The following is a 12,465-nucleotide window of genomic DNA, read 5'->3' on the forward strand; positions in this document are numbered from 1 at the left end:
CCCCCCCCCCCCCCCAGTTTTCACCATTGTTTTCTATTGAGTAGCTTATTTTTTAGTTTGGTCTTAATTAGTCGATGGAGGTTTTAATATATATTTTTTGGGTGCATAAGGTTTTAATATTTTATTAAGCCAGAGGTTTTTTTTTTTTTTTTTTCCCTAATTGCGTTTTGGAAACGAGCCTGTATAATTGTTTGCCTTTTCTAAAATTGGGTATTGTCCTTTCTAATACTATCTTATCAGATATCTCTTTCTGGTTCCTCATTTCCAGCATTATAGCACCGGGAGTGTTGGCTTTCTGCTTCGCTCTGTGGAGAGATTTAAATCTCTCTAAATCTCCCACTCTGTCTGCCTCTGTGGAGAGTGTGTGTGTGTGTGTGTGACTTTGCATATAAAAGAGAAACTGGATTCAGTTTCACACAAATCCTATTGAAGACCATGATAAATCTCCAAGGTCTTAACCTTCTCTCCAAATATTTATATAAGGTCTTGTGTTTTGATTTACAATTTCTTTTGAAGTTTCCTCCAATCCCATCTCCAACCCCAAAAAAGAAGAGAACTTGTCACTACAGTTGGATTTTTGGTGGTCCTGATTTTCCTCCTCCCATACTTGCCTGGAAGAGCCTGCTCTTCATTGTATTGGATGAACTGCTCTTTTGAACACCTAGAGAAATATAATTCTTGGAATTTTGGTTCTTTGTTGAAGTCTCAAATAGTTTCAAGTAATACAATAGCAGACTTATTTTAGAAAGTACTGTCTTTTATTTCTTGTTGGTTGTTTTTTTTTTCCCTCTATTTTCTTAGTTTGAACCATTCAAAAGACATGTTATTTTACCCCCTTCTGTGATATGGGTCAATGTTTAGGGTTGCCCTACCACTCTTGGAGCCAATAGCAAGTCTCAAGATTTCTTTGAGAGGGTGCCTGCTAGAGAAAAACATGTAAAAGCACTTTTCACAGAGAGTGTGATCAAGAAGATTGAAAAGGATATTGGATGCAAAATTAAAATGGAGGAGAAGTTTATCATTGTTAGTGGTAAAGATAGGCTATGCTTGGCAAAAGGTGTGGATGCTGTGCACAAAGTGAAAAATGAAGAGGGTAAGGGAAAGGGTTCTTCTAGTTCTCAGAGAAACAGATCCAGGTCGCCTGAGGCAAACCTTATTGGCACACGGATGGGGCGTTCAGACTCACAGAAGCCTTTTCCTAGTCACCGTAATACAATGCAGTTACAACACAAGTATGGTAGACAGGAAAAGGTTATGGAGGACCGTATTCGTGGAGATCTGAAAGATTTGTCAAGGGGCTCACCACAAGGTAGGGACAGCCTAAAATATGTTTACGACGTCCGTGTAAAGCTGGTAAAAACCCATGCTTGGAGCCTGTTAGGAAATTACAAATGTTGCTTATGTAATTGTTTTTATCCCTTTTGGCTGTTAATAACGTTGCTTGTTGGCTATCATTTTGTTTTGCAGCAAGAGGTAAGTTCGTAAGTTTCAGGCATTATGTGTTCGATTGTGAAAGTAGTTTTGGGGTGGTTCAGGGTTGTGAATTGGTCGGATTGTCTCCAAAATGAAATTATTTACTGAAAAGCTGTTCGGACTAGTTTGCATTGGGTGGGTTCACAGTTTGTATGTAAGATAGAATATCTAGTTAAAGCTACCATCTGTGTTATACAGTTTTACATCTGGAAATAAAGTGGGATATTGCTTAACATACTCTTTGTTTCTTGAAGCTTATGGTAATGATAGAGCTAGAAGCCGTTCAAGTCATTCAAAATCTCCAGGACGCTCGACATTTGCCAGTGATGCATTTAACTCATATGATGGTCATACCCAGAGCATGGGGGTCCGCAGAAATGATGGATGGGATTCTGAGAGGCGTGCGCCTGACATGCATCCTGAACATAAGTTTGAATACTCTGCCAATCCTCAGACATTGGAAGAATTAGAATTGGAATATAAGAGGGAGGCAATGGAACTTGGAAGAATTCGTGACAAGGAAGAAGATGAAGAGAATTACAAGCATCGCGAGGTACATATTTCTTTATGGTATCTTATTTCTGGTTCAATTATGAATTTGCTTATTGGAAAAGGCATTTATTTATTGTATACCCCACTTTTTTTTTTTTTTACCTTGATGTATGAATCCAGTTTATTGGTGTTATATGATATATTTCCTTTGCTTGTGATCATTGTAGTACTAGACCTTAATTTTTAATTTGTAGCATAAGATGTTATTGTCTGCTTGACGGGGCAAGTTATCTACACCAACAGCCGTCGAGGGCTGCTGATGAGGGTGTCTATGCACCAACACCCCATGCGAATGGCATGTGGCACATTGGACGAGGCAGTTGTTTTCAGAACTGAAAGAAAGAATATGTTTTCAACAGCGGTTTTTACATGGCACTGAATGTTGTGTTTTATCTTGCCTTTCTCTGGCACAACATGGAGAATAGGTTATTGAAACACATGGTGCAGACAGTCACGTACACCTGCATATATGTATTCATGTAAAGAAAAATTGTATACATGCAGTTTAAGGATGGACAAATTATATTTGTGTAGAATTTGTTATTTTATGTCACATAAACTAGTTAAAGAAACTGCAGAACGAGTGAATGGTAACAATTTAATTTGTTAACAGACTAAAAATATGTGTAATTCTGAAACTTGAAAAATATAAAATTAACCGGAGTGTTTCCAATTACCTATCATTTTTTAGCATTTAAAAAAAAAATTATATATATATATATATTATATTAATCTTCTCTTTAATTGAAAATGGCACCTATATTAAAATTAGGACTCCTTATATTTGTTAATTCATGTTGTAATTCTTTACGTATTTTCTTTGTTGTGTTACATTATTATTGTACTTGATATATTTTATCCCTTATTTTTTAGATGTAGGGAAAGAGTAGATATTCAAAATTTCTCTTTTTCCTCCCGGAAGAATCACCTTGCCAATTTTTTTTTTCCTGATCTTTTTTTTTCCAGGCAATCAGGGAAATGCGAGAGAACTACATGAAGAAATTGGCTATCATAAGGGGCATGCATACAAAGCAGTGGGAAGAGTTTCTTCAAGTTGATATCCAAAGGCAGCAAAGAGCACGCCAGCATATGTCTGCTTCGGGTTTTGGTGGTTACAACCGTCCCAATTACTCTGACTATGACCGCTCATCAGGCAATCCTCCTTTTGCAGGGGCTAATTTACCTATGGATTCAAGGGGTGGGTACCCATATCCAGCTGAAAATTATCCTACTTCGAGGACTAATGATGCCTATGGTGAGTTACAGCGGCAAAGACATGAGGATTTTGGGAAGACATACAACCGATACTAAATCAGAATGGCAGTTCTTCGTTCAGCTTAAATTTTCATTCTGAAAAATCAGGGCTCAAAGGTTGGTTGGCTACAAGTTCTGAATTTTGTACTCTAGGTACAATCAATGGCCCATTAGATACATACTGGTCACACTGTTTTCCCCCCTTTTATTATTATTTTGGGTGATCAGAACCAGATATGCATGTTTACTTGAAAATTCTAATTACCTTCAGGTTTTATCTCTCTGGTTTGTTTCAGTTTCTGGAAATTGTGAGGCTTTGGGTGAGTACTGCTATATCACACAAAAACCATGGTTAAAGTACTAATTAGCATCTCATGACATAAGATTCCAATATGTGTCCAGGGCCTCCAGGTTCTCTTCTTGTTGATACAGGGTTTTCCTCTTTTGCACTGAACTTTCCTGGAACCACATCTGCTCCCCTGGATCAAGGTTTTTTGGGGCAGAAATGAGAAACGTATTTGGTTTAAAATGTGTAGCAAATCCAGCTCTGTGTGGTGGCAAACGCAGGTGATTCTAGTATTGGAAGGTATTGGGATTGAATGAGAGATTTAAATTCAAAATGGAAGTGATTGAAACCAACAGGGTTTGCAATCCTGGTGGAAAAAAATAGTTTCTCCAGCGGCCATGTTTGTATAGAACATCCAAAGCTATCTTGTTAAGAAAAGAAAAAAAAATATATATATATATATTAATATCAAAGTTATATTTTGCCACATGGCAAACTTTGATACGACTAGAACTTATTGTGTGAATCAAGCTTACCAAGATATTGGTTTAATTATCAATATCAACCATCCCACTACATGCTAACGGGCTACCACATGGCAGATCAAGTGGGGTCTAAGTTTTATAGATAGATAAATGTCTTGCATAAATAACTTACATTCTCTTACCGAGAACAATTTTGGGTGAGCATCCATGAAATAATTTACAAGCTCAATAAATAAATATCTTGCATAACCAATAAAAATAATTGTTTTATTAATAAATCGGGTTTGATGGACATACATATCCAATTTGTAGGAACCTCCTAGTTTAACTTAAGCTTAGAGAGTGTTTCTTGTGAGGGAGTGTGACTTCCAATATGAGTGCATGAGGAAGCACCTTTAGAGGCATCATTTACTATTTCATGGGGAACAGGCAAGTCATTTTGCACCCTTATATGTCATGGCGTAGGAGTTAGACCTCCAACCCCAACACCAACCTCAACCTCACCCCCTTTTTTTAAGCTAATGATAGGTATCTAGGCTTTACTAGTACCACAGATCCATACCAATCCCACAACTGTATGGACTAAGCCATATCAGGGTTGAGTGAGAACCATTTAACTTTTACCGAAAGCAGTGAAAAGCAAACACTCCCATGTGAGTGGTTCCAAGAAAGTAAGAGTCAAGCTCAAAACCACACACTTCCTGAGGCAAAGGTTCTTGCCAAATTGGCTACCCTTTAGGGTTACCGCACCCCACCCCACCCCAAGAAACCATTTCCCTAAGCTTAACAATATAGATTTCAAACATCAATGTATTATATGCTTCCATGCAAATGGTAAAGAGAATAAAATTCCTTTCTTGGTAATACAAAGATGCCTAATTATATCTTAATTTTTTAATATAAATGTTACTTTGATGAATAATAGTATAAAGTACTTTGCCTCAGGAAGCGAGGTCTTGTGATCAAACCTTTGCCGCTATACCTAACTTCTTGGGGCTATTGCACGAGAGTTTCTGTCTTGGACTGACTCGGTCCTATGTAAGCGGTATCACAGTGACCCCAGGTACTAGTGGGGTTAAAGATCCAGACGCCCTGGGTATCCAAAAAAAAAAAAAAGATGAATAATAGGATACTAAGATCCTAAACTAATGCCTATTTACCTAGTCTTAAAAGTTTCTTAACTAGCAACTTTCCTTAATCATTGAATTAATCTATTCTTCCGAAAAGAAAAAAAACTGGAGGCCCAATTTAATATTTCTAGCTATTCTTACACAGGTACACTTCAAAAGTGGGCCAGTGGGCCTTGTGGCAGTCAGCCCACAAAATTGGCCCAATCAACCCTTTATGCTTTTAAATTTTGGTGGGAGAAGAGAAGGGAAGACGCCGGAAGCCTGCGACTCGCCCGCTCCCTTAACCATGTCAAAGGGATTGGACGGGGAAATTTTTTGAGCAATTTTTCCCTTTCACTTCCTTCGTTCTGTTCTTCTCCTTCTTTCTTGAACCCTAGATTTGATTCAAATATGAACGAAGACAACATCACCATCTTCGAACGCAACGAAAGTGATACCCATCGCGATCATCAAACCTTCATTGTTAACGTATTTGGCATCAGGGTCTTCACAACCGTCACTCGCAATGGCTGGGTTGTGAGGAAATGGATCTACAAAATCCGTTACTATCATCGTTTCAGAAGGGATCGGCTTGTGGTAGGTCTCGGTGTTCAATGGCGTCCACCAATGTCTAATCAAGTTGCAACTCTGCAGTTATGCGTTGGTCGCCAGTGTCTTATCTTCCAAATCTATCACGCAAAATCCATCCCTCGAATACTGAAGAGGTTCCTCTCCGATGATTCTACCACTTTTGTTGGGGTCAGGAATTATGATGATTCTGATCTGCTGGAAAGGGATCACAAACTGTCTGTGGATCGTATCTTGGAACTTGGGTCGGTTACAGACGACCTCAGCGGTGCTTCCATGGAGAAGATGGCGAGCAAAAACCTTGGTTTTCACGGAATCAAGAAGCCTAGGTGAATTGGTAGGAGCGACTGGGATGATTGGTGTCTTTCAGAGGATCAGGTCCAGTATGCTTGTGTTGATGCTTATCTTTCTTTTGAGATTGGAAAGAAACTGAATGCATGGTCCGCATTACCCAATTCCACCCACAAGAGAAAACTCTCTATTCGGGGAGACGATGATGTGGAATTCTTGGGCATCAAGAAACATAAGTTATATGATTCTGATGATGAGGCCGTGGTGGCTGGCCGGATGCAGCCACTGCCATGGTGGTGACGATCCTCGCCCTAAACTGCTGGGGTTTTGGCGGCCGGCAGTTAAAAGGGAGAGGTGTTCGTTGGTTCGAATGCACCGGCCAGATATTTTGTCTCTCTGAAGCGAAGCTCTCCTCGTGTAATCCTTTTTGTATATCTTGGCAGAAGGGTTTTGAGCACTATTTCTTCTTCACAGCAATTAAAGTAGTGGAGGGCTCATTCTCATGCGGAAGGAATGCTTGATGGTGGGGTTTCTTTGGATTACGAACTGGTGTTTACATTTGTTAATCACTGCTTCTGGGGGACTTGCCCCCTTTTTCCCTTAACATGGTTCATCAGTTCATCTGCTTCATTCTGGGCATATCAGGTATTCTCAGTGGAATTCCCTTCGCCAACTTGTTTCCTTTATTACAAATCCTTGGATTTTGGTATTAATCCAGTTCTTTCACCTAGAAAAATCCATCAATGGTTGAAACTCTGGCATGTTAATTCAGCCCCTAAGTCAAAATTTACTCTATGGAAGCTTATGCATGATAGGACTCCATTGCCTTCTCTTATTAATAGTTGGGTACACTGTACAGGTCCCTAATGTCTTTCCTTTTTGTTCTCAACCTGAAGGGGATGCTACCCACATTTTCCTTACTTGTCCGTGGACCTCCTCCTTGTGGGGGTTGCTGGGCTGGGTGATGTTATTGTCAACCTCCCTTCCATCCAATCCTTTATTTCTGTGATTCTCACCTCAAAGGTCTTTCAGATTCAATCTCATCTCATTGGTTGGGTTCTTTACTAGCGTCTATCATTTGACAGATTTGGTAGACATATAATGACATTGTTCATCGAAGCAATACTTCTATTGTGCAATCAGTTTTAGACAAAGCAATTTGTGTTAGATGGGATCCATCTCTTGGTCACTCTGTTAGAATTAAGGTCTTGCTGGTGCTGGAGGAGTGTTTTGAAATGCTGATGGAGTTTTCTTACTGGGTTTCTCTGTTTATATTGGTTGCTCTTTCTCCATCGTAGCAGAAGCTTGGGCGGACCGGTTAGCCCTTTTTGTTGCTTGTTCACAAGGTTTTCTTGATGTGGTGATTGAGGGAAATAACCTTCTTATCATGGATATCCTGGCCCAGAATTCAGTTACTGTTCCTTGGTGCATCCTACATATTATGGAAGACTGCTTTGATCTCATGACTCATTTTCATGGCATCTCCTTTTGGCATCGGTTGCTGATGGGTTTGTAGAAACGCAACCCTAAAACGATGCAGAAGATAATGGAAAAACAAAACAAACAATGCACACGGATTTTACGAGGTTCGGCAAAGTTGTCTACGTCCCCGATGAGATGAGATCCTGCTTCACTATCAATGGAGAATAGGGTTACAACGCTCGTCCTCACACCTCTCAGTATTGCTTGCATTACAGAGAAAGAAACCCTCATTACAAATATATAGCGAAAAAACCCTAATCCGGAAAGTACACAATTGCCCTCAAATAAAAAATTCGAGTGGCGGGCTGCGCCCCCCTACACCCCCTGCTATGCAAGGGGGGCAGGCTGCCCCCCTTGCAACCCCCACGGCCCACTAATCGGCTAGCGGGACCGCCATCCTGCCTGTCTAGGTGTTGCACCAGTACTCCCTAGATTAAACTGCGACGGAATACAAGACATTATATACCAACAGGGTTGGCTACTAACACTGTAATACTAGGCAGTCTTCTCTTTGGGTTTCTTCCCCCACCGCCGCCCCCCCCACCACCCATCACTTTTGGCTACCCTTCTTTCTTTTGATTCCGCGAGTTGTAAATTCTCCTCTTACATAATGATATGTCTGTAACCAAGAAGCATGGTCCCTATTATTGTAAGCTAGATATTGCTTTTTTGGGGGTTCTACGATTTTGGATGCTCACTTTTTAAACTTTTTTGGGTGTTGGGATGAGTATAAGAGGATTCTGAATCAAATCTTAACTCTTCCAAGAGGTGAGTCTATTTCTTTGTTCTTACAGCTTGAATGACTGTTGAAGGTTTAGGAATGAGGAATCCCAGCAGAGGATTAGAATCTGAGATAAAGGTTATAGAATGGGTTGAAATGTGTAATTTGAATCATGCACATAGAATAGTAAGTGTTACCTGTTCCGAGTATACTTCAGTTTCTAATACAGAAAGCTTGTTTTGTCTCAATTGTTTTTGTGACCAGAAAGTTATTATTTTCACTTCGTATTTTGATCACAACATATTTTGCTCGAAGTGTTAAAAACCCTTCACTCTCTTCTTGCCACCAATGATTATTAAGGTAGGCTAAAAAAATTTGAATCGAGGATCTTTTGAGAATTGGCCTTGGATGGAGCATACAGTTTTATTTGATATTTTTGTGTTATATTAGTGATTTGGAGTTCTACTCAAAAAATAAAAAAAAAAGAAGAAGATTTGGAGGACTCATGGCTTCATTGGAGGAGGCCTTGTCACTCACTCTTGGGTCTTCATTGGTTGTTGCAAGTTTAGCAATTAAATCCAGAACCAAATTTTGGAGATAGTATTGAGTTTTTCTTCACCATAGGTGATGAATTGTTTTCATCTTAGGCACTATTTGTTTAATTGTAAAAATTTTCACGCAAATGATATTTACTTTGAAATTTCCTCTATTAAATGATATTTTACTTGAAAATTGTACTTCATATATAAGTTTAGGGAGAGGGATAGGTATGCCGCCGATATCAAGTATGCTAGCGGATAGCACCAATAGGAACACATGATGGAATATCATTCAGGAAGGATTTGAAGGTTATTTTAGAAAAAGGAAAGAGAGAGATAGACATAATGGATGCTAGCATACTTGATATCGGCGGTATACCCAACCTTCTCCCATAAGTTTATATATGAAGTACAATTTTAAGTAAAATATCATTTAATAGAGAAAATTTTTATTATAAAATATAATTTGCATGGAAAAATTAACAATAGAATAAATTGGGCTTAAGATGAAATTTTGTCATCACCTACGATGAAGAAAAACTCGATCCTATCTCCAAAGCTCAATCCTATCTCTACAGCTTGAAGAATGCCTACCTTCATAAATAATTTGTAAAAGCCTTTTAGAAAGAATAAAACCATCATTTAGAGTCTTGGTTGATCAAGACTGATTGATTGATCCGAATTATATTTCTAGGCTTAAGGATATTTTGACTGATTCTGATCAATTTCTGACTATTCCTAACCTCGGATTGAAATCCCTAGCCAATTCAGATCCTCATTTCATTATCTTAGACCCTTGAACCTCACTATTTTTTTTCCTCCTCGTCAGTCTTACAATCCAACCACATATACAATACGACTGTTAAGGATCTGGATTGTAAAAATTAGTGAATCGGATTGGGAATCAGCGGATATGCCTCAAAATTGATATAGATTATAGATCGATCCAACCAATTCACTCCGATTAAATTTCTGATTTTGACCGATTTTTAACCGATTCCAAGTTTTAAAACCCTGGTCAAGATCTATTTGAAGACACCCAAACCCCAAATTTTACTAATAATATTCACGTGAGGAGACGAAGTACACATGAAAAGAAAAGTGGGGGAAGGATTGAGAGATGATGGCTCTGATGTTTTTTAAGCGGCGCTGCCGCACTGACCGCCGCATTCAGTGGTACGCGGTCAGAATACGGCAGTCTTAAACAGTAGCCATATGAACTACGAGAAAGAAGAGGAAGAAGGGCAAGGAGCTAGAGACAGAAGAAGCACCATTGCAGAACCAGTGAACACAGATCAGCAAACAAATTAATGTCAGTCCAATGAACAATATCAGGATGAGGTTTTGTTGCAACGAGTTTAGATCCTTAAGTTCTTAAATATGACAATGGAGATGGGTTATTCATCCATCTTCAACCATCAAATCCGGTCACAAAACTAATAGATTCACAACAAATTTTTCTGCAATAGAAACTGAAGTTAAGAAACTCAGAAAATCTCCAAAGCTAATATAAACCATTCTCTGTGCATGATTCAAATTACACATTTCAATCCATTCTATACCCATATCTCAAGATTCTAAACCTATACTGGGTTTCATCATTCCTAAACCTGTAACAGAAGGATCAAAAGAATTAGACTCGCTTTTGGAAGAGTTGAGATTTGATTCATCCCCACACCAAAAAAGAGATCAAAAAGTGAGCATCCAAAATCAGAGAAGCCCCAAAAAAGAATTATCTCTAGCTTAGAATAGTATGGACCATACATTCAGTTTCTTTCCAATCTCAAGGGAAAGATGAGCATCAACACAAGCATACTGGACCTGATCCTTTGAAAGCCACCAATTATCCCAATCGCTCCTTCCAATCCACCTAGGTTTCTTAATTCCATGAAAATCAAGGATTTCGCTCGCCATCGTCTCCATCGAAGCACCCCTGAGGAAGTCGGCCACCGACCCAAGTTCCAAGACACGATCCACAGCCAGGTTGTAATCCCTCCTCAGAAGATAAGAATCAATCTGATTCCTGACCCCAACAAAAGTGATAAAATCATTTGCGAGGAACCTCATCAATACTAGAGGGATGGAATTTGAGTGTATGATTTGGAAGATGAGACACTGGCGACCAACGCATAACTGCGGAGTTGCAACTTTATTAGACATTGGTGGACGCCATTGAACACCGAGACCTACCACAAGCCGATCCCTTCTGAAGCGATGATCGTATCGGATTTTGTAGATCCACTTTCTCACAACAGAGGCTCGGCGAGTTACGGTGGTGTAGACCTTGTTGCCAAATATGTTAACAGTGAAGGTTCGATGATGGAAATGGGTAACACCATTGTCGTGTTCGAAGATGGTGATGTTGTCTTGGCTCATATTTGAATCAAAATCTAGGTTTAAGAAGCTGGGGAAGAACAGAACAACGAAGTAAAAGGAAGAAAAATGCAGAAAATCTTTCTTTAATTCATTAATCCCCACTTCCCCTCCTCTGTGAATCTGTGGTTCGAACTTCGAAGGAACGGATTGAGAGAATTTTTCGGATTTGGAACTTAAAAAGCAAGGGTTTGGTGATTAAAGTATTACATTTAAACTATAAATTTCCGTACAGAGGGAGTCGGCGAGTCGCAGGCTTCCATCGTCTTCCCATCTCTTACTTCTCCTCCTTCTCCCACCAAAATTTAAAAGCTTAAAGAATTGACTGGGCCTACTATTGTTTTTACCTGGGCTGTCTGTCATAAGGCCCACTGCCCCACTTGTGAAGTGTACGGGTACCTCTGTAAGAGAAAAAACCCAGCCTCCTTGCGACTTTGTTTGGTTGCAAGGGAAATGCAAATTTTTTATGTAAAGTGAAATTTTTTTCTCAGAAAAAATAAATTTTGATGTTTGATTGCAAAGGAAATATATTTTACATGTGAAAAAAATTTCACTTAACCATTAAAATTTTCCTTTTTATTTCCCCACCAAAATAGAAAAAAAAAAAAAAACCCTACTCTCACGATCTCTCCCACTCTCATGACTCTCACCCCGCTCATGACTCTCAATGATCTCTCTCTCTCTCTCTCTCTCTCACGTGACTCAATTAGGTTGGTTTGACCAAAAGACTTTGGGTTTGAGCTAGATGGAGCATTATTGGTCTGTTGGGTTTATTTTGACCAAAAGACTTTTAGAATGGGCCTTTTCACTCGTTATCACTTGTGATCTATTACTGTTTTATTTGTGATCATATTTTATATTATTTTAAATATTTATTTATGCTGCATTCATTTGATATATAGAATGAAATTGTCTATTTTGGTTAGTGATAGAACATAGTATCTAATGACATTTGGTTTGATTTGGTACAGACCTTGGATGACCTAATTCACATAACCAATATAAATTTTGAGGAGCTGGGTGGGTTCTAGATTGAAAAGTACTTTTCCCCCCTCTCCCCCCCACTCCCCACTCCCCACTCCCCACTCCCCACTCCCCACCCCAATATCTTTTGAGGAGTTTGGTTGGATTATTAGTTTTTAAAAATTTTACATCTATTTTACATCAATTTTACATCCAACCAAACAACTATGGTAAATTAATTTCACTTCACTTCTATTGCAACCAAACGACTCAAAAGAGAAAAAAAAATCGCTTCACTTCCCTTCCTTTCCCATTTCCCTTGTAGCCAAACGCAGCGTGCATGTCTCCA

General features: G+C 39.0%; 3 protein-coding genes across 4 annotated transcripts in view; 2 read left to right on the plus strand and 1 right to left on the minus strand.

Moving 5' to 3' along the window:
• The window catches only part of LOC122091858, a 6,351-nt gene extending 2,789 nt beyond the window's left edge, over window positions 1-3,562 (plus strand). The window contains exons 3-6 of one of the 2 annotated variants that reach the window (XM_042662044.1): window positions 862-1,309; window positions 1,468-1,473; window positions 1,728-2,026; window positions 2,992-3,562. In XM_042662044.1, coding sequence (XP_042517978.1) covers window positions 862-1,309; window positions 1,468-1,473; window positions 1,728-2,026; window positions 2,992-3,336 — 1,098 coding nt within the window. In that variant the 3' untranslated portion in view covers window positions 3,337-3,562. The remainder of the gene's footprint in view (window positions 1-861; window positions 1,310-1,467; window positions 1,474-1,727; window positions 2,027-2,991) is intronic. The other variant, XM_042662046.1, reaches the window with a different exon arrangement.
• Window positions 3,563-5,570: 2,008 nt separating this feature from the next.
• On the plus strand, window positions 5,571-6,080 carry LOC122092381. The gene has a single exon (XM_042662693.1). It carries the CDS (start codon window positions 5,571-5,573, stop codon window positions 6,078-6,080), a length of 510 nt encoding a protein of 169 aa, XP_042518627.1.
• A 4,178-nt stretch (window positions 6,081-10,258) lies between these two features.
• LOC122090583 lies at window positions 10,259-11,408 on the minus strand. The gene has a single exon (XM_042660224.1). It carries the CDS (start codon window positions 11,154-11,156, stop codon window positions 10,524-10,526), a length of 633 nt encoding a protein of 210 aa, XP_042516158.1. The 5' UTR covers window positions 11,157-11,408; the 3' UTR covers window positions 10,259-10,523.
• Between the last annotated feature and the right edge of the window lie 1,057 nt (window positions 11,409-12,465).

The sequence above is a fragment of the Macadamia integrifolia genome, chromosome 10 (assembly GCF_013358625.1).
Source record: "Macadamia integrifolia cultivar HAES 741 chromosome 10, SCU_Mint_v3, whole genome shotgun sequence".
NCBI lineage: Eukaryota > Viridiplantae > Streptophyta > Magnoliopsida > Proteales > Proteaceae > Macadamia > Macadamia integrifolia.